Source organism: Periophthalmus magnuspinnatus, chromosome 7 (assembly GCF_009829125.3).
Source record: "Periophthalmus magnuspinnatus isolate fPerMag1 chromosome 7, fPerMag1.2.pri, whole genome shotgun sequence".
NCBI classification, from domain to species: Eukaryota; Metazoa; Chordata; class Actinopteri; order Gobiiformes; family Gobiidae; genus Periophthalmus; species Periophthalmus magnuspinnatus.
In genome coordinates this window covers 27,169,369-27,192,586 of record NC_047132.1, presented here as the reverse complement: position 1 = coordinate 27,192,586, position 23,218 = coordinate 27,169,369, and the positions used below count along the sequence as shown (strand labels likewise).

At 39.8% G+C, this 23,218-nt stretch overlaps 1 protein-coding gene across 2 annotated transcripts in view; it reads left to right on the top strand.

The window, feature by feature from the left end:
• cpne5a (copine Va) overlaps nt 1-23,218 on the top strand; it is a 103,488-nt gene that overhangs the window by 47,012 nt on the left and 33,258 nt on the right. For both annotated transcript variants that reach the window (XM_033969968.2, XM_033969967.2), the window contains 5 exons: nt 10,035-10,098; nt 16,794-16,897; nt 18,150-18,254; nt 20,970-21,011; nt 21,973-22,039. In XM_033969968.2, coding sequence (XP_033825859.1) covers nt 10,035-10,098; nt 16,794-16,897; nt 18,150-18,254; nt 20,970-21,011; nt 21,973-22,039 — 382 coding nt within the window. The remainder of the gene's footprint in view (nt 1-10,034; nt 10,099-16,793; nt 16,898-18,149; nt 18,255-20,969; nt 21,012-21,972; nt 22,040-23,218) is intronic.

The following is a 23,218-nucleotide window of genomic DNA, read 5'->3' as shown; positions in this document are numbered from 1 at the left end:
ATGACGGCCATTGGGCACTGAGTTTTCTAACACAGAAATCAGTGGATTTGTTCAGTTGTTTTAAATGAATTTGCAATTTAAATTGTGCAAATTATAACATAATCATCCACAGTTGTCATAGATTTTAACAACACAGCAGACACAATCACTATTTAGCTGAAGATTTGGGAGTGATTTGGGAATTTAACCTGCCGATTTATGTACACATGCAGAGTTACACTTCTCTGTACAAAGACTGTAACTGTATTTATGTGACTTGTGGGAGCTTGTGACTTCATTTGTCTGTGGTCTAATAGTGATTCAGGTCAGGTGAAGGTTTTACTGTATCTGACCGTCAGCAGTAAACTTTTGCTCTTCAGTGCAGTTCTGTCAGCTGGAGATGCCTCAAAAACGCCTTATACTGGGGCTGTTTTTGACACCGCTGTTGTTAATCTATTCAGGGCCTGTCTGAGCACACGGTGTAATGTATAAGACTGAGAGGAGAGGTCAGACAGTAAGAATGTGATTATGCCTGCTGCCAGGTGAAGGGCTACTGTGTGATATGGCCTTTGATTTCATGTCTGTGGGAAAATTGGCCGAACATTGTGTACGCTGTGAGAATGACCCATCTCTGCGGTGTGGCTATTGTACATGGGGAGAGGAGGGCTTGTTATGGTTTTTACTCGTCACAATCCTGTACAATATAATGTATAGCAAAAGTCTGAGATGGGAAATTTTAGAGCAGGGACAAAGTAAGAACAAAGTAAGAAAAGTAAGAAGAACTGTCATCTTAAAATAGTGTTTTGTCTGTCATCTGTTTTGACGGAATGCAAATGCAATAGTGATTCACACAGTTTCCTGGGATGGATTTTATTAAACTGCAAAACATTCACACTTTTTTGGTTCAGAAGTTGAAATAGATTTCTGGGTCTTATTCATGAGTGAGACAAGCGTGATATTGACAGGCTGCAGGTGTTGGCTCCTCAGCAACGAAATGTGACCTTGGAGGAGCTCGGAGTAGAGCCGCCGTCACCTGAAGTGTCTCAAGCATCTGTTTCGAATGATTCCTGGGGGCCTCCCTGGGGACGTGTTCAGGTCATGTTTCACTGGGAGTAGTCTTGGAGGAAGATGTGGAATACAGCTGTTTTATGGGAACGTTATAGGATTGTAGGAGCTTTGCATAGACTGCTACTTCTGCGACACACACCATGTAAGAAAAAATGTATGAATGAACTTCACTGGCACTATTTTTCCGTGCCTTATAACATGTCACGATAACCAATTTTGAAGTGCGATATATGGCTGAAGTAAATATAGACAATAATCGATACTATTGGAACCAAACTAGCAGAATTATCCTCCAAAAAGTGTTCTAAATTGACAGAAGTGTAAAAAAACATGAATAGCCAATGAATAACTGAATAAATGAATAACTAATACAACACTTAAGCGGTTAGTTTATCTTCACAGTGTGTCATAGAAGTTCATAATTCGACCTTCTACAGGTCAAATCTCATTGTAGTACAGAAACAAAACAAAATATTTCCCTCACGTACATAGACAATGTTTACACCATAAATACTGACCCCCCAAAAAATATTGTTCCATCCATCATGTGTTGAAGATAATATTTATCAACTTCAAAATGTCTCTAAAAGTTGTGACATAAACACGAAGTCTAGTTTCAGCAAGACGTTCTGTAATGCACAATAGTTTACTTGAAATGATGCTTCAGTATTGTTATAACTGAAGTGTTAATTATTACAATTAATCAAACAGAAAGGAATAAATGAATCACAGCACACTGAGAGCTGTTGAATTCTTAGACAGGACTGGAAAAGCAAATAGTGTTTGGGGGCTGTCTCAACGGGGGATACGTCTTCAGTCATGTTGGACAGATCAGACAATCCTTAATGAGTCTTTTCACTTTCAAAACAAGGTCCATTTTAACTGGCAGGTGGCTGATGAAACACCCATTTATTTAGAAATAACCTTTTGTCACTTTTTAGAACCACTATAGTCCTGTCTCTCCAGACGACGCAGCTTTAACGTGTGTGAACTGAAACTGTACCATATCAAGTGTTACTAATTAGCACATATATACGACTGCATACCTGAGACCACTGGGGATTCATCCTGTCTTTGTGGGAGCCCCACTGCCTTCTATAAATACCATAGTAGTTTACACAGCGGATGAAAGAGATGGGATGTAATGCGTTTGTGTGTTACTCTTTCCGTCTCCCTGCTGTTGTAAAGCAAACACATTTTCAGGGGTATTGTATCTCCATTTTTCACTGACTTTTTTTCACTTTGTGTTTTTGTCCTATTTACTGGTTTATGTGCTAGTTCGAACCTGGCTTCAAAGGGCTCAGTTTAGGTTGCCTGTAGCTACCTGCTTTCAAACGACATCAGATTCTCGGCACGCTGTAGAACTGGGAGTTGTTATCTCACTGGGGTTTTACTGGTATCTGCTTGAATTAGCCAGTGCACTTTGTAATACATATTTTTATTTAATCCCAGGGAGGTGTAGGATTAGGTATAGGTTTATCGATGTGGGGAGATTCGCCAAGATTATGAAGTTAATCCTAGTTAAATCAACAAGAGTTTTGGCAGCCATTTTGATACTACACGATATTCCGCCTACTACCTCAAACATGTACAGTGGCACTTAGCCATTTCATCTGATTACACGCAGCACATATAGTCGATTTTTGATCCTACAGTCGACAAATTTGATCCTTTTGTCAAGAGATATTTGGTTGGTAACATTGCATTCCCGATGGTGTTTGTAAATGTTTTCATAATACCTCTATCTGATGTGTGATGATTATTGCTGTGATAATTCGTAGGGGTAAAAGTGTGAAGTGAGATCTCTCTTTAAGATTTATGTTGGTAACAAATATAAACGTTGAAACAGCCGCCCGAGAGTCACCTTATCTCTTGTAAACGTATAAAGATATAGTAGGTTTTATAGGCCAGGGATATTGTTTTGTATCTATTGATCTACAAAGCTATTTTATTCCACTGCTGAAAATATATTCCATTATTTTTCTCATTACAATCTAGTTATTGTTTTACTATACTGGACCATATCTAATCGCCTTTGGTAGCTTTTTGTGGTATCTTCCTTCACAAACATAATGAAATACACGTCTTATCATATGAGTAAATGCAAAAGTGTTACATCTTTTCATTGCTCTAAAATGGCATTCAGATTTGTATGCATTCTTCGCTCCGCTGCAGAGCATAGAATTTTCTCTATCTTACAGCTGTAAAAATACACAGTTATGGATTTTTGAACTTCCTAACATAATGCCTAATCTCTCTCTTTAATGCATATGTGTAAAACCATCGTGACATTCATACATGTAAAGAACTGATTTATGAGTCCACCCCGAGCCAGCTGCAGAGTGGAAATAAAAAACTCATATTCTTGTATTTTATGGCCGCCCCCCCCTCTCCTGTATCTCTGGTATGTCTGACACGTCGCCGCATTGTTAAATATCAATGCCATTCTTCATCCTAATGACCGCATGTGACCAGCATCAACAATTGCTTCCTTCCTATTCTTCAGACTTTAATCTCGCCACCGCTCTCTGGCTTTAGATAGGTAAATGGAGAATTCAACAGCAGTAATTCACCTTTTCATGACAGCCCCTGCCTCCAAATGGGAATTTATAGAGGCCAATGTATTAAGGTAGATTCCTTGTTACCTTATATGTCATGGTCAATTGATGCTACTTTTTGGCTGTGGTGAATGGGTTTTTGTATTCTTATTGGTATTCTGCACAACAGTTTCATTGTAATTGTGGTCATGTCTAAATATACGGCTTGATTTCAGACGATTCATGTGATCAAAAAGTGTCAAAGCAGCTGTGGATAACTCGGCTCAGAATGGCACAGCGCTCTGAGATCTGCCCCCAGTCCTGTCCCGTCTCATTTGTTTTCTCCTTGAGTTTTTGTTTGATCCGCTGCATTTGTACATTATAGATGCAGAGTACCAGAGAGCCGTGTGAAAACTTACAAGTTACATTTGGGTTTTTTGCATTAATCATCAGAGTTAATCAAATATGTTCTGATCTCCGAGAGTACTTAAACTGCATTACATTTACTTAAAGTTAATAGCGGGAACATAATAGTTTAAAAAAGGGCAGTACAATCACAGCTGAATCGGTCATGTACTGAAGACACTCCACTCTTTGTTTTATTCAACATGAACAGTTTTTTATGTGAGCCTGATAACCTGAAGCAGAGCTCATTCTCCTTTCTGACTGGATAATAACCTTGAAGATAACAACATATAATATGGTAAATGGCAAATGGTCACCTTTTTATATCGCACTTTTCCACAATCAAGGCACTCAACGCACTTTACATCAAGGAACTACCCACATGCATTCATACACCAGTGTACGCAGACATTAGGGGCGAGGTGGGTCTTGCCAAAGGCTATAACAACAGCATTCATCTGTGGAAGCTGGAATCGCATCCGCCAACCTGTGGGTCCGTGGATATGACCGCTCTACCATTAATGTTTATGTCGACTGTCGATCAGTGGACAAATACCCAACTGAGCTACTGTTACTTGAGTAATATGAATAAAAATTTCAATTAGGACATATTAACATCATATTTGAGGAGGTAATATGCATAAATAAAGAATATCAGTCCAGTTCTATCTTACATTTATGAAATGATTGCAGAGCATATTTATTTATGTTTATTATTTTTTAATTTGATTGAAAATTGCAATATATCAACAAAAAAACATGCTTCATTTTTTTCTGTCATATCCTCCAATCCAAATCTGACAGTAGGTGATCATCCCCAAAGACTGTTAGGTTATTCATTTACCTGAGACTTTCAAGGAGAAATATATACAGTTTGAGTTTAATTAAAATACCCTCTTCCCTGATCACGTTTCTGCAGTGATGGTGGTGAGCATATGGCGGGGAGTCTCTGTCTCTCTCTCTGGGCCCTCTGTATAACTGATGTGTGAGTTCTCCCTGCCCACAGAGCTGTTAAATATCAGAGGTAGTTAGCACAAGGCTGGCACCACCTCCTCTCACCTGCAGCACAGAGATACTGGAGCTGTCAGGTCAATGTTATTTCATATTAATCATTCACAACAAAGCAGCAACACGCAAACAGGCATTCATTCTTCCCCAAAACACTTGAAAAAACTGCATTTAATTCTTTATCGCTATGGCAGCAGGACCTTAAATATAGCAATAGTGGTTTTCCAAGCACAATATTTAAAATTTAGGCTATAAATATAACTGTTAAGAGATAAAACGGTGAAAATATGTGTTGCAGATGCAGAAATAGTACACTGAATTCTTGTGCTCGCAGTGAGATAAACAACCTCTTCACTTGTATTCACAGAGAGCGATTTGCTTTTACCAATTCTTGTCAAACCCAATCCATGATATAACAAGAAGGCCATGTACACTACATCTTTTTAAATGATAAAAGCTGTTACTGTTGTGTCATTCAGACAGGCAACTCTTTATAAATCACATGTCCTTTGTTCTCTTTTGATAATGAAATATGTAATACTGATGTAACGCGTTTAATCTTGATGCGATCATGTCTTCTCTTTGACAATAGCTCATTATCACCCGATTGTCTGAATACATCACAAAACTGTTGAGCACCAAAGCAATTAACCATTCGGCGGACATGATGGAGACAAAACAAGGCCCGTATCTATCTCATGATTATAACAATCTCTCCCCGATGTAAACGTGGGGTGTGTTCACTGTAGACTGATAGTGTAGGAATTGGGAGGACGCGGCGTATTTCTCATCATTTCATCATCAAACAGCAGTCGCTCCCACTGAGGCAGAGGCAGTGAATGAGAGCAGCCAGAACAAGGGCTCGTGTTGCAGGACATTAGATCACTCAGAGTAAAACTGTGAAAACAAGATAGAAATTTACATGCTTGGAAACTAGTTTGGATAAATGGTTGTGGTGGGGAGCTGCTGTGTGTCCAAGGGGCCAGACCACACAGGGCTATAGACGAAGCCCAAAAACTACCCGAATAATAATACATATTTTCCTGGAAATGGGAGAAATTACTGTAAAAAAAAGAAGTACATGACAGCATTGTTAGGCTGCTGCCTACTTGACTTGAGCAGTGGTCCAAAATAAATGGTAAATAGTCACATTTTTATATAGCTCTTTTCCACCTTTAAGGAGCTTTACATCAAGAAACCACTCACCCACTCACTCATACACCAATGTATGTCGACACTGGAGGTGATGTGGGTTAAGTGTCTTGCCCAAAGACACAATGACAGCATGACAGCATTGATCTGTGGGAGCTGGAATCGTTGAGAGTGGGATTTGAACCGCCAACCTTCAGATCAGAGGACACGCTACCAACTGAGCTGCTGTTATTCTTCAAAGTTCAGACTTCATTTTCCTAACGTGATCCATCCTAGCATCCTAATTATTCGCAGCAATGAGTTGATAAGCGCTAGAGCTCATGATAATGCTAAGACAACTAACATGCTAACGACGCACTTCCTTGCTTTATAATCAGATGACAACAAACACTGGTCTTATTTTGACCATTAGCTTGCCTGGGATCCACAACACACACTTCTTCAATACTTTCCGAAGATGTGAGTCTGGCCACTGGTGAATCTTCCCGCTTTGAAATGGGCATGATTGACAGGTGGATTAGCCAATCAGGGAGGCATGGTTCATCCGTATAGGAAAAAATAAAGTTAAAAATATCACAGGGGCTGAAAAACATGGCGTAATTGTGCAGAATCAATGAGTGAAGCACTAAATTAATTTGATTTTATTTGTAACTCATAGGTGACCAATGAGCTCCTTCATTTCACATGTCACTGAAAAAACAGATCTGACTGCACGATCACATTTGACTGAGCTTGAGACACAACAAAGGAACAACAGTTTTCCTCACCATCTAATGACCTTCTACCACAGGCATATTTGGTGTCATTGTTTGCACTCAGTTGTATCGTGAATGTAATGTTGATTCCAGGCTAATTCTGTATAGTTTATTTGTACCAAGACAACACATCTATAAAGAAACCTGTGTGTCTTCCAGTGTTCCAGTTAACCAGTCATTGTCAGGAGGAAATGCCGTGCTCAATAATGCATGCCTCATTTCAGAGACCATTGCCCTTTTGGTGCCTGCTCCTCTCACCGCTGCAGTGATTAGAGCATCTCCTCTCAGTGCCTCTTTAAAGACATTCTGCAAACCACTGGATCTTATTCTGCAGCTTTCAAAGGCTACACGTGAATAGCGTTAGCCCAGAAAGATAGCTTGACCTCTGGAGCTCATCTTGGTCTCATGTCCTTGGAACAAAAGGGCTATAAACATTCGAATGTCAACCAGGGCACACTTCAGATCAACAATAATTCAAGTTTGTGCAATTTCCTTTGAGACAGGTCATTGGTACTGAGTAATGAAGCATATAAAAATATAATATAAAAGTATAGTTTGTTAAATATATATACTGTACAGCGATAAAACATATTGTCATGATCTGATATTTGACACCCTTTGTTGTTTTTCTAACTGTTTGTGTTGTTGTTACGGTAACTGCTTTTGATGTGACATTTGGTTGCTATGCTGACAAGTTCATGTGAAGGTTCTATTCGTTAGTTTCTGGTTTGTTTTGGAGACTGACTTGAGACGTTGAGACTGCTATTGTTGCCATCGCTACTGTATAAAGAAATGGACTGAGTGAGTGTGACGTCACCCATTGCGTCACCCATCGAGTCCAGCTGTTATAGGGGCAAATTTGGAGCCGAGTTTCATGTTTGGAATTCTGAAGCCAGATTTGATGGAGCTGGAAGTGTGCCCATAATCACTTCCTGGTTGGAACACAGCGGCTAGCAGGTTACCTATGTCCGTTTATGTATACAGTCTAGTCTCAAGAAATTTGGCGTGTTTCCTTAAACCACTACAGAATTAATTAATGAATAGCACAAGCAAAAAAGGCCTACAGGAATTAGTGATGCAGATAACATTCCCTCTGAACAAATGAAGAGTCAAAGCCTTGTTTCTTCAAAATTGCGATGTCTCACAGTGCCTTGGCCTTCTCCTTGAGCTTCTTTTCGTGTTTGATGTATCTTTTGTTCACAGCCTTAAACCTTTTGTGCGGTGTTATAAAAATATATGGGGATGTTCTGGGGAAAAGGGTATCGATCTAACTGATACGGTCTCTTTTATTGGGCATTTGATATAATATGTATAGTGACAATAGGCACGCTGAATGGGCCAGCAGAGGTTAATGGAAAACACACATGCCATATTTCTTTAAGTCTTCAGAGTGTTTCCTGCACAGTTAGATAAGAAAGAGGAAGTGCTCTATATCTGATCAAGTCCCATAGTTGCAGTTTGCCCTCTTCAATAATGCATCGTTCTGGAAGTGTAGTAGACCTTAGTAACCTATGTGGAACCCATGCCTTCAAGTCAAATAAAAACTTCTTTGAAAAGTGAGACTTGCCAATGCATAATACATGGATGTTTGACTCGCAGGCCTTTCTGTGTGGAGTTTGCCTGTTTCTTCCTGTGTTTGGATGTGTTTCTCATGGGCACCAAAACATCCAGTTAAGGTAGTCCTGACCAAGCCTGGATTGGCGCCCGTAGCTCCTGGCAAGTTGCCCCAGTGGCTCAAATGGACAGGGCTAATGTTCCTACCATAGACTGTATAAAGAAGTAGTCTACGTGAGTGTGACGTCCCCCATTCGGCTTCAGTCAAATGAAGCTCATCGACGCTAGCAGTTATGGGGTGATTTTGGAGCTGATTTCCATATTAGGAAGTCCGACCTTGAGTATCATAGCAACCAGAGCCAATCCGGAGTGAGGCAGTCGAAGTTAATGTCCCTTCCTGCCCACACCACTGGTCTAACAGGGAGTAGATGCTTAGCAACGCTGTCAATCAAACCTGTTGCTAAAGCTAGTGGGAGCAACCTCGGGGAAAGGATGCTGCTGATTTATTCATGTTCATATCTTGTGTTACGGACACAATAGCGAAATAAAAACACCAGTATCAGGTAAAATAAATGAAACATACCTACATAATATAAACAAATGTTCCAAATGAAAGATAATTTTGAAGTTAATAAGTTAATAGTATTCTTCAGGATATAACCGACCTCTCCAGCTCAAATCTCTCTAACAGAAAGACAGTGACTTCAAACTTCCAACAGGACATTGTGGTGCAGTTTAAGAACCCATTGTGTCTCTCAGTATCTAGATGAGCTCCACGGTGGTTCTAACCTTCTAATGATGTGCTCCAGCTCAGGCCGCAGCAGGACGCCTGTGTAATTTCCGTCTTTATCCGGAAAGATGACAGGCGGGATGGCAGCTGGAGTGGAGCGTGATTGGAAAGTGGATACGCTGTCGTGTTGTGTTCACTTGGATGGACTCTCTCTGAAGTGAAGTGACTGAGATTTGGTTCCACTTCAGAAACTACAGTTGGACGTTTAGGATTAGTTTTTCTGCTGCTACAAAAGAGGAAGGCAGTGAAAGTAGCTTGTCGAGATTGTGTGATTGAGGTTATCCGAGAGACTGCAGAAACTACAAAATGGAGATTTAATAGGAAAATGAAAAGGTAAAAGGCCATATGTAAAAGTTATTATCACAAATGTTTTTATAAAAGCTGCCAGAGTGTCACTGTAATCGCACTTACTGAAAGCTACAATTATAAAAAGAAATCTGGACTTATTTGACAATTAAATTGAATACACCTTGGTCTGGTAATGAATGTTGTAAATCCAAATGGTTACATAAATCAGCTTGTTCATACCCAAAAAGTAATTTGCTATTTCCATGAAATCTAATTTTTCACACACTGAGAAAACTGAAGCTCAGATTTACATAAATGGTGAGGCGGCCACTCGTCTGAAATAAGTTGGAGCATGACAACAAAAGGGTTTGAAAACTCATTACAAAAACAGCGTTCTCATATGAATTTTAATTTATATTTAGTCCTGACATTTGAATATTGTGTTGTGTAGTTTCATAAAAAATATCCTCTTGATAATGAAATATTTTCTCTTCACAGAGGCATACCCGGGAAGAAATGTGGGACCATTATTCTGTCAGCGGAGGAGCTAAGCAACTGCAGGGTGAGTCAAAGTGCCTCATTTTGGTTCTCATTTAGATTCTTAAAACAAACAAACACAAAAATCTTGACAAATTGTGCTGTTGTGAAACATGTAATCACATACACAGTGGTCAAAGTTGAATAAAACATAGAAACAACAAGACACAAGATTTTATTCATCGGTTACTTTTGATAATAACATTTTTCCCTTCCAATCGAAACATTCAAAAACATGACTACCGGGCTTGCAGTGTCGTCAAGACTGTATATTTATTGACTTCTTCTAGGGTAATAAAGTTTAATGTTATTTTAATGGGAAGCGTTAACACACAATTATTGATTTTGACACTAGCCTATCTCTTCTGAACTGATAATGATCACTGAACATCTATGTTTAAGCTAAATTATAGTTGATCCGGAAAAAACTACTGAAGTAATAGCTCTCCAAAGACATATTACAATGCTGCAGATCAACTCGCCAAAAGCATTGTATTGATTTATCTGTTTATAATGTAGTTGTTACCAGTGTTATTCTTAGTTCTATTCAAAGCCGGCTTCATTAACTCCCTGCTGCTGATGTATTAGGGGCCGTCGGTACGAAATTGTATGAGATATCTTAAAGGAAATTGCTCGTGTGGCTTGAATTATGTTAGCATTCTTTGCGCTGTTTACAAATGCTCTGAACTAAAGTGGGCTGGCTAATAGCTTTGACTTGTGTGTCGCAGTGTTATCCGTCTTTTGCAAAACGCTACTGAATATTCTACGGCTTTGAACATCTAGTTTAATGAGGCTGGGTTTATCCCAATCACTGAAACAGCAATTTTGCCCCATTTGCGAAGCGTTAACCCATTCATCTGTATAAATATGCCTCACTCGCTAATGTCCATTGGCTTTCTATCCACGCCGCTAAATGAACATAGTAAATAATTGTGTTACGACGCTGCCAGTGGAGAAAGCAGAGAGGCTCATTGACCACGAAGCTAAAGGGGTGGTTAAGATGGCCGCCAGCGCTGCGCCTGTGTGGGAATTAGGGATCTGAGGTACGACCCTGGGCGTTTAAATGGTTTGGGGCGCTTTTACGTTCAGTACGGTTGGGCAAGTTAAAAGTGGTGAGGTTATTGTGCGGCCTTGAACTGCACTATGTAACTTTTCTGATCACTTGCTCACCTGCACTGAAATGCTACTGCTTTGTTTGCTATGTGTGGCATCGAATGTGTCCATCCTGCATTTATTCAGTTACATTCTGTATTCATTGTCTTGAAAAACACGCATTCTTACTGTGAGCATGCTCGCCTCTCCAAAGATCTGACCACCATGGAGATACATAGGTGCAATGCTCTGCTCCATTGAGACAAGCAGGTGCACACTCTACTCCAGAAAAGTTCCATAGTGCACTTTTACGTTCAGCTAAGTTTAGGATTGTACACAAGGCTCAGCGGCGTCTCTACTCTCTATAACGTCCCTGGATGTCTTCGAATAAAATACCATTTACCGCTGCTGTATAGTTTTTTTGGGAAGTCATCCACCCTGCCAAAGTGTCGCTTCTAACCATTCTTCAGTTTCAAGAGCATGAAATAGTCACAGGGAGCCAAGTTCAGACTGTGAGGTGAATGGAGGGGAGCCAAGTTGAGGCTGTGAAGTGGATGGAGACGCGCTGCTCTTTACAGCTCTAAAGTGGAAGGATCATTTTAAAAGGCACTATTCTGGAGGTGTAATAACATTCAAACATATCTCTCAAGCATATCCCACTTGAACATAAAACCCAGGAAGCTATGCAAAATGTAAAAAACACAACAACAAAAAACACACATACCATTTTAAAGAGACAGAGTTCACTTTGAAATGTTTGCACAAAGAAAACGTGATGACAATAAGGAAATCAAGACAAAATAACCTCATAATGTCATGGCTGTGCAGTATATAAGAAGTCTAAAGACCCAGACATCTCTAAACCAAATATACCAAAACTAAAAATTGCAAGTGCATGTTTACAGATTTCCATTCTAGTCGCGTTGCTCAGTTCCCTGTAGTTTTTATGATGGTGTCTATTCTGCACCAAAATTGAATGTGTCATGAAACAGCAGCCCCATCCCATTGAAGTGGGCTTATCCTGTCAGGAACACCTCCATCTGCCTGTTCTGTGGCAAAGATCCATCTCCTATATTATGTCGAGTGTGTTCATCAGTTGGAAAATTCAAATGCCACTTCACAGTAATTGTATTTTGACACATATGTCTTCAAATAACCCTGTATACGACTGATGTAGCAGGCTTGTGACTTATCAGGTGTAGAGCTGTTAGCAACAACACTGGAAAGCCCCTCTCCAGAAGCTATTTTCTCATATAAATGCAAATGATGATCCCTCTGACCACGAGCCTCTCCTGTGTCAGCGGCTCATTTAGAGGGTCACTACTTTGACATGTCTCTACAGCCTTCTCATGTTTATCGCGGTTAACCCTGAGAATAAAAACGCAATTTCCCCATAAAGATACTTTCGAGATGTTTAGATTCATGTTGTCCCTTGTGAACTGTGATTTATAGTGTTGTGACCAATAACCCAGGCCCAAGGTAAACAGCTGGAGGGAGAGGGGACTGGCTTGGACACAGTAGCTGGGAGAGTGGTCTCGTATCTGGTCAGGCGGCTCTCTGGACTGGCACAGGTTTCATTAGGCAGTGTCAGTGACAGTGTAGATCAAAGGCTCCTCCTCTGGCAGCTTTCTCTGGCTCAGAGTGTACGGCACACTGCCTGATGGCTCCACTACAACTGTGAGATGTAGTCAAAGCTCCATATCTGCATCTGTATCTAAATCAAAATGAGGAGAAATACATTGACTGGGTGTGGCTAGTTTGTATGTTTTAATAAGATGTTTAATATTAATGTTTAATATGATGAATATAATGTTAATCTTCTTAATTCATGAAAAATATATTCTCCTGTAATCTTTGCATGTGTTTTCAGGGTCATTTTAGGTAGTTTCATTCTACAAAATCACTGTATTGTGTTAAACTCAGTTCTACCAATGAAATATTTGTGAACATTTTCTATATTTTTGACACCGATGTCAACTCTCTCTGCAAATACAAGACTGTGTAGTTTCTAGTGTGTAGTTTCATCTGAACCTTGGATGTAACTACTTCAAGTGAATATGTCTCTGCTACATGAGTCACCTCTGTGTCACTGGGGTCTTACAAATGCAGTGAATCTACTGTGAATTGTAGATAAGGAAAATACAAAAAGAAAAAGTAAAAAAGTTAACAAAACCAGTTTTCATTTTTACAGTTTGTCTTTGAGATTTATATGGTGTTTCTTAATGTTTAAACTCGGTGATGCCATTTGTAACACTCCCAAGTTTGGACTCCCGACTAGGACAGGGCTGCCAGATAAACATGACCATCAGCTGTCACCAAAAACTTTTGTTTAATTGCGTCTCTCTAATCACCTCAAACTTCTCAGACATAATTACTCTAAGTCCAAATATTTCCATAGCCATGAGAATAGCTGCCTGTTCTTGTGAAAAGCATATATGATGTAATATCTCAATCATTATTTGTCACTATATATATGTAAAACAAAAATGACCCATGGATCACTATGTCCATTTCAGTGTTTGATTTCTATGCATTACCCAAACGCCTATAGCGACAGTACCTACACATCCACAAGCCTTTGAAAACCCACTCACACTCACACAGTGACACTCTGCATCTCTCTCACTGCAGCGGCTGTGTGTTGGCAGAGCAAAGAAACAGCAGGACAGCAGTGAGAAGTATTCCCCTGGTGCACCTAAACCTCCAGCTCCTCTGAATCCTCTGCCTTTTCCTGGTTAATGAGAACCCTGCACCACATACTGTTATGTGGAAACTCACAGCACCATTTTGCTGCTACATAGTAATTGTGAAGGCCACGTCAAGGCTACAGAAGCACACCTTGTAGCTATTGTTAAAATAAAATAACAGCTTTAAACTCTATATAACCTGCTGAAGTGAAGTTTTATGACACTGTAGTTTTTTCATCCGCAAATGAGACGCAGCGTGAAGTTAGCAATTTAGCAGGTTTGTCAAAAGCTATCAAGGGTAAAAAACTTGTAAGAACACAGGATGTCATCATAACTTGCCAGATTCATATCCAATTTACCCACTTTGAGATGTCATGCAATGCTCCCGTCTATGTCATAAATCACAGAAGCCACGAGCGGCCACTGGCTGTTTTAATCAGCACTTACCAGACCTCTTGGGTTGAAATCCTCAGGGAGATGATTGGAAACAGGGCTAAATAACAGTGCTAATCACTTCTGTTGGTTTTCTCGAGAGGTTAGAAAGCTATTATTGACATCAGGGAGCAAATGTAATGCTTTTGTTTGTCAAAACTTTAAACTCTCACATCTCTCATAAAAGTGGCACAATGACAAGGTGGTAAGGACAGAGAGGACAAGCTGCTGGCATAAAACTGTGTTTTAAAAATTTAAATGAAATACAGGTTCTGTCTTACTTTAGTGGGATATACTCTGTTAGCCGACCACTGATCATTTATCTGCAAACATGATGCTCCAAACGCAAAAGGACTGGAGCTTTGTGCGTGATGGTCCGACAACTGTGTCAGAGCAATCAGTCAGTGTACAGAATGTGGTACAAGAAAAGAACACTTGTGAAATGGTGTTGTTATGGATGCTTTAGGCATGGAGAATATATTACATTTGTTTAACCATCCTTCAGTTTCGGTGGCAGTTTGCTTCAGGGCATTTATCAAACCACAAAGGTTGAGATTATAAATTATGGGATTCTTGTATTTATTGTGTTCATCGGTTCATATTTCAGTCCTTGTTCCACTCGCCCACTTTTCTCTCTAAATGCTCCAAACCATGCCTTTTTTGTGGTGACATTTCCAGTTAAGCAGACATCCTATTCATATCAATGGAGAATTATAAAGTTTCGCCTCAAAAATATGATTTAAAGTAGGTTGATTTGTGTAAACTGTTCAACGTTAATGTGAGTAACACGTCAACACCGCACAGATTCTCTGAGAGGCTTTAAAACACTTTGTAGAACGTATTTGCTGTCAAGATCAGTAGCCCCATGCAAAATAATACAACCCCAATAATGTAACAATGGCGGCGCCCGCGGCAACTTCAGGATTAATGTGAATATTCTTAGATATATTTACAATGCATACTCTGAACAAAATAGGCCAAACTGAATACTTGCAGAAAATCCCAGTTATTTCCTTTTCAAAATTGGCTTAGCATGATTTCAATTATCTTGTGTAATAACAACAAATGGGAAATCTGTCAGACTCAAAAAACCTAATAATAAAAATACATGTGGAGATGTGAAAATTTTGCATAACCCATCTCTGTTTCTTGGGTCTTACTTTTAAAATACCCAGTTTATGTACTTGTACTTGCACCAGGTGTGTCTCTGCCTTGTACTGGCCCTGCTGACTGTATATGGCTCCTATATCTCTCTGTGGTATGGGGCAGTCAGGGCACGGTCACAGTGGGAACTTGGCTCTGATCTGGGTCAAATCGATCAATGGAGGTTTGAACTAAGGCTTAGCAGAGTCTGATCTAATAGCTCCACGTTTACACCCTCAAACCCCAAAGCAGCAGGAAGTAAAACGCCTGTTTACCGCTCTAAGGGGCCAGTCTTTGATATCTAAAATGTGATGACAGGGTGGTTGCATCATCACTGTCGGAAGGATGAAATATTAAAAAGTAATGTTGAATCCTAAGGCAGATTATGTAGATGTTTGTCAGACACATCCTGTTATTGAGCAGGGCATGTTGAAATGGTGCAATTTATCTGTGTAATAAAATATTCGTAGAAGATTAGAGCCTTGTTTTTACAGTCTTATTCATATTTTTTATTATATTTGTTAGACAACTCGAAATGAAAGAGAAATCAGGAAATTAATTAACATCATTAAATAGTCCATTAGTAAAAGCTTATCCTGATATCCATCTTTATTTGGCCACTGGGGAATTAATTTGCGTATAATGTTTGTGTATAATATATACTTCTGAGACATGTAGGTGTCATTGATTGCTTAAAAATACAAACTGCCCTCCCGGTTGAATCGTTGCTGCTCTGTGTTATAACTTAAAATAATGAAATTGAGCTAGGAGGTGACCTATCTGTTTAGTTTACACCTTGCACCTGTCTGCCATATTTCCTCATTATTATTCAACACTGTCTATTACCTTGACCAGCGTGGACTCTGTGGAACCAAGTGCATTATGAAGCATATTCATTGTCCTTGTAAATGGCGCCGCACGGTGAAATTCTAGCTAAATGAGCATAATTATGGTAATACCGGGCTTTGTAATGTATCATTAGCAGCACTTGCACCCCCCCATATCCTCTTTGTACACAGCCCCCTCCTCTGCAAGCCCCATTTTAGAAGCCATTACTTTGCACAGCTCTGCATTGTCTCTCGTACTATTACTATGATTATATCCAACAGCAAGTGGCTCCAATGTGCTGTCTTTTTTATAACATGGGCCACTGTTACACTGGAGATGCATAAAGAAGTGATAATGAATGCTTGTGCAGGTTTGGGAGTCTACTTGCTCATTACAATTTAGTCAGCACTTTGCCTGTATATGGTGCCAGTCTAGTGCTTTTATTCCTTGGCACCAGCTTGCACAAACAAACACGACACAGGCAGAGAAGATTCACACTGTTCTTAAGTTTTATTTCCCTATCTCTTTCTCTCCGCAGGACTGTGCCTCCATGCAATTCTGTGCCAACAAACTGGACAAGAAGGATTTTTTTGGGAAGTCCGATCCCTTTATGGTTTTCTACAGAAGCAATGAAGATGGCACGTGAGTTTTACCTGTTTCTTAAACAGGTTTAAACCGGTTACTACTCCTGTTGGGGGTTTTCACTCTAGAATGTGAAGATGTCGTACTCCCAGATGGGATTACATTATTAATTACATACGCCATGAATTTCTAAAAGGTAAATGCATAAAGGTTGATCCTGAGCATTACTATTTGTATATTTTAGTTTTATGGTTTTTTTTTTTCAAACCAAGGTTTAGTTTCCTTTCAACTGTAAGGTATGAAAACAAACTAAACCTTGGTCTCGAAAAAGAATCTATTAAAATAAATTAAAGGAACCAGGTGAACCACATTGGACAATTACCATTAATGACTATACCCTAGAACTCACTAAAATCTGTATTTATAACAATATTAATCTGCATTAAAGGTCCTATATTACACAAAATTGGTTCTTGTGAGCTTTACGCCATGTTATAATGTTGTTACCTCATCAAAAACATGCCTGGAATTGTGTTTTGTATCATTCATACATGTTTGAGTAACACTTTATTATTAGTCTGTCTACATGTCCAAACCTCAAAATGCTCTGTTCCACCATGTGATGTCAGTTAGAGGTAGTTTCCTAGTTAAAAAAAACAAACACCCTTTACCTTCAATAGAGATGAACTATTCCAAGGCTGAAATCATCCAAATGATTCTTAATGAAGGTGTATGGCGCACTTCCTGTATTACCACATGACATCATAAGGTTGAACAGAGCCTAAATATGCAGGATTGGTGTGTTAAACATATGTGAATGAAACAAAACACAACTCCGAGTATTTTTGTGATGAGGAAACAACATTACAACATAGATCAGAAAATAGTGTAATATAGGCCCTTTAAATATCGTTTGCCTACAGAATGTTATGATGAAACTGAGTAATAAACAACATATTAGCCAGTTCTGAGCACATCTGTCGCTCCTTTTACAAAACCACTTCTGTTTGTGTTCAAAATTACCCCAGAGTTTTGTTCCGACACAGAGGATTTCCCCTAAAACTGCTGCGCACACAAGGTTGTCTAAAAACAGGAGGATGAAAACCTTTTGGGGCCTGATTCGGGAGGCATTATTCAGTGTTGTTTTGAGATCCATTGTAATAAAGCGATCAAAACTGTGGGGAATGATCAAAAGGGAAGGGCAGATGAGGCCAGCAGAGGGAGGTCGGGTGTTTAAGTGCAGGCAGTGTAGGCGCAGTGGGGAGAGGTTTTCTGAGTTGAATTTAAAATCACTTCTGACCTGTGTCTTCAGGTTCACCATCTGCCATAAGACGGAGGTGGTAAAGAGCACGCTGAACCCAGTGTGGCAGCCCTTCTCCATTCCTGTCAGAGCGCTGTGCAACGGAGACTACGACAGGTACACTCAAGCATGATGGAGCCCGAGTTTCCATCGTCTTATTTTCTACGCCAGAATAAGTGTTACTGTCAAGTACTGTGGCAGAAATGGGGGATTTTTATGTGCTAAACAGGGCATTAGGGATGGATGGGAAAGATTAAATTAGCACAAAATCAATATGGTTTACAGGAGCACAGTTGTCATCTAAAAGCAGCCAGGTAGTGGTAGCAGTCTGCAAAATGGGACACAGAAGTAGTGTTATAGAAAGAGTAGAACTAGTGTTGACGACAAAAACACAATTTTGATACTAACAAAAAGGCTCAATACTGATTACAATACCACAATTACAATTACGATTACCTTGCAGTCTTATTATTATATTAATTTTTGGTCAACTATAGAACATGATCACTCCAAAAGGTAAATTTTTTCCTACGTGAGGTTTATATTCCCAGTATCAATTCTTGTTCAAATCAGGCAAGGCAAGGTAAGTTTATTTGTGTAGTGCAATCCGTACACAAAGTAAATCAAAATGCTTTCCAAGATAAGAAAGACATTCAAATTGTAATACAACAAATCAAAACAGAAACAATCATCGTAAAATGAACAGTAAAAGAGACAAGTGCAGAACAAAAACCTTTCAGTTCGACGCTCAGCTAAACAGAACCATTTTCAGCCTCGATTTAGACATTGTCAGAGCAGAGGCTTCACATCTTCAAGAACTGTGCCATGTTTTAGCTGCATAAAACTGAAATGCAGTTGGTATCTAGTTTCAATACTAATTTTACTACACATTAATATCTATGCTTTTGAACACCCTAGTTAGACATGTGCCTAAGTAAATATCTAAAAAGTGGACTTCTGTTTATAGTTTCAATTTGGGATGATCTGACTTAGGTCATCCTTGTATCCTTCCAGACATTTTTACAGTCCGCTCTTCTACCCGGTTGGTTGCACCTTGATGGCTCAGACTTGAAGTGAGAAAATCTGTGTCCGACCGAACAAGTTGGAAAGTGTCAAATGTAGACAGCATTGATCTTCCTCTGTTATTTTATCCACTGTTCAAACAGGGAATTATTACTTCGCTATCTCCGGCTAGACGCCACCTTGCCAGCATTTCCATTGATTTTCACAAACCATCTTCTCTGGGTATTTGATTGGCTGCTCTGGTGGCATCTCCTGTATCTTATCAGAATCTGTGCCGAGAGTAACAGGACTCTTGGGAGACAGACAGGGAAATAAAAATAAGGGGTAGAGAGTGGAGATTGCTGGTTTGTGTGGAAGCTGACAGGAGATGCTGCAGTGGATTTATGAGATATGCTCAAATCGTCTCGTCAAACCTTGTGGGCCTATCCTCTGCAGGTGTCAGCAGAGGAGGTTCTGGGCAGGCGACTCGGCTGGAAGCGCAGGCTAATTGGGTCAGCCGCATGGAAACTAAATGAGAAAAAAATCGATAACAATTTTGCGTCCGTGTCGTGTTTTAAAATGTCAACACCACAAAGCATTAGGAAGATAGAATTTCTCTCATAGCCATTTTTCACTAAAGCATCTCCAAAAATTTATTATTTGCATAAACTCGGAACAGTGATTAGTCTTCCACGTTTTTACGAAATTGGAAAATCTGTTGCAAAGATTAGGGAACAGCAGAAGAATTTGTACTACCCCCTTCTGATAAATACTTGTTTGGTGATGCACAGACTGACGAATAGCCCTTCACTCTCATGTTCATTTATTATGGCTATATTTAAGTCGGAAAGAGGCCGTAACAACAATCAAGGACTTGCAGACTCCACTTTGCAATGTCTAAGTTGGTCTGCCCAAGAATCAAACCCTTAACCGCTTCACTAAGAGGCAGGAACACCAATAAACCACTATCTAAAACCATATACTCCTGAGATACTGTAGGTATCGCTTCCTCTCTCATCACTAGATTATACAAACTGAAGTACCATCACACAAGGTTAACGCTGACACACTGACACTCCGCCGCATGTGCTGCAGCTGTCTGAATGTCAAAACACATTTGTTTATTTGTCCGTCAGTCAACAGGGGCGTTTAGACCTCACACGGGGATGACAAGTGTTTGAGTACTACTAGACAAACCTCTCTATCTCCTCAATAAGTAGCTTGGGATGAGTGTCTTCATTTAGGGCAGATGGGAGGAGGTCGGGGCAGGACATCAGGACCTCCCGCCTCTGCCCCCGTCCCGCCTGCTGCTGCTGCCGGACCTGTCACACATGACTGGAGACCGCTGATAGGGCCGTGCCACAAAACGCTCCACAAATCTCTATATCTGATCTGGCGCTCTTCATTTTCAACCAATTCTGCATTTAGCTGATTTTTCCATCTTGAAATCTTATGGGATGAGTGGTTGGCACACCTGGATGTCTGCAGGGCTTGGATTTGCATATTATTTGATATGTATAGTCCTTGATTAGGCAGCATTGATTACAAACCTCCATACAATTCTTTACATTTCCTTTCGGAACTTATTGTCTATGTTTGATCAGTTTGTTTATCCTGGCCATTTCTTTGATTATGGTATTTTTGCAATTGTTTGATACTGTTGGAACTTAGATAATGCACATGCCCCCTTTCAAAAGATTTTGAGCCTCATTTTGTTATTTTGTCATTATATAAAATGTCCTTTGACGCATACATGTAAGATTTTCTATGGAGCTACTGATGTTTCCTACAAGCGCGCAGTCCCAATGTGCTCTCTGCTGTATTTTTCAGAACGATCAAAGTGGAAATCTATGACTGGGACCGAGATGGAAGGTAAGAGGGCTTTAGTTCCTCGCAGTTTATATCACAACTTATTCATAACATCTCAGTCTGGTCACATCCCAGCCATGGATATACAGAAAAGAACCACCTTGGGCTCTGTGTGTTTCCTACTTAGAGGTCCTATATAGCCTCTTTTCCACTGGCACGGTTCGTTTGGGGCCACATTGGAGCGGGTCTTTTGGGCATGGCTCCCTCCGGCTGAGTTGTGTTTCTATGCTCAGGGCGTAGCTTTTGTGAGCTTTTAGCAATGTTCTAAATTTGTTACCTTATCAAAAACATACCCAGAGTGTTTTGTTTCATTCACACATTTTGTATAGTAAACGCAGAGGGTAGGTGTGTCCAAAATATGGTCCAGGAGCAAAATGCAGCATCCTTTCTCTAAACTCCTGATGAATTGTCACATGATCTTAACTAGTACTTTTTACTTCAAGTTTAAAAATCATGTACAATTACTACTAAAATAAGCAGTGGGGGAAGGTACCCAGAGTGTTTTGTTTCATTCACACATGTTTGAATAACCCTTTATTATTAGCCTGTTTACAACTCCAAAACCTCAAAATGCTCTGTCCCACCTTGTGATGTCATGTAGTGGTCATTTTTAAGCTAACATCCACCTTTAACCTTTAGTTCAGTAGAGATTGGCAATTCCAGGGCTAAAATTATCCAAATGATTCTCGTGAAAGTGTAAGTTTTATTAACACATGAACTCAGCTTAGATATACAGGATCTGTGTGTTAAACTTGTGTGAATGAAGCAAAACACAACTCAAGGTCTGTTTATGATAAGGAAACAACATTATAACATAAATCAGAACACAGCGTAATATGGGCCCTTTAGTTACATTGTCTCAGGTCCCTTGAACACATTTCAATTTAAGTTTTTCATTTATTTAATAGGATATTGATGTCGTATTTGTATCCATTGACTGGAGGTGTTTTGTTTCTTTACACAGCCATGATTTCATTGGAGAATTCACTACCTGCTACACTCAGCTGTGCCGGGGTCAGTGCGTCTTTGAGGTGAGTGCACACAAACACCTCTTATAGTAACAGACTATAGGTAACTGTTCCATTCAAAGTGATAGACAGCTGTAACCACTGTATTATTGTATTTTATCCTTGCACTCCGAGCGAGCCTGACCTCAGTATTCTAATCCTATATATTGCCTGCTTGCCCTTTGTACGTAAGAGTATTTATTCTCTGTAGGGAAGTGGGAACATCTGAGACTCACAAATTGCTGTGCCCAGGGCTATTACGTGTACAAATTTTAAACTCTAGAGGGCAGCGCTTAAAACTAACTTCTGTTATAGGCATGCTCTTTTGAATGGCAAGGTCACGCTATCCTAAGTTCAACAAGAGTCTCTATTTTGTGAGAATTACCAATAGCCTTGCTTGTCTTTACCTGAAGTTAAACGGGTGGTAGGTTAAATGGTGCCACAGAGACTACATGTCCCGAATACTGATATGAAAGCTACTCTTGATTAAAACGGGGTCCGGTTTTCAGTGAAGTTCTCAGAGGGTCAGATTTGGTGTTACTGCAGATTTGCTTGGAGGCTTCTTTGGTTTGGCTCATTAAAACACTTGCCATGTTCTATTAGACTCTGAATTAGTCATGGAGGTGGTTTAAGGAGGAGAGGAGAGCGGGGAAAGGGGGAGAGGTGAGAGGAGAGGAAAGTGGTGACCCCAGCTGGCCTTTTCACAGAGCTGACATGGCACTAAAGACGCATGAATTACCCTTCACCAAACCTTAGAATTTTAATGAGGAAAAAACAAGTACAGTAGTTTGGCGCCGCTGTGTTTGCCGTGTTGCTGGCATTGCGTTGGGCAGGATAACAATATTTGGACTGACCTTTTTGTGATTTTGTATCGTAAACGCAGAGGGTAGGTGTGTCCAAAATATGGTCCAGGGGCAAAATGCAGCATCCTTTCTCTAACCTCCTGATGAATTGGCACATGGTCTAAACTAGTACTTTTTACTTCAAGCTTAAAAATCATATACTATTCTAAAATAAACAATCGGGGAAGGTAACGATGTACAAGTAGTAAAGTACTGTGGTGAAGTAGGATTTTTAGGTATCTATAGTTTACTAAAGTCAGTTTTATAGTACTTTTGACTTTTACTTCACTACATTTGAAAGCAGGTACTTGTACTTTCTACTTCACTACATTTTTGAACTGAAAAGTCAAAAGTATTTTTC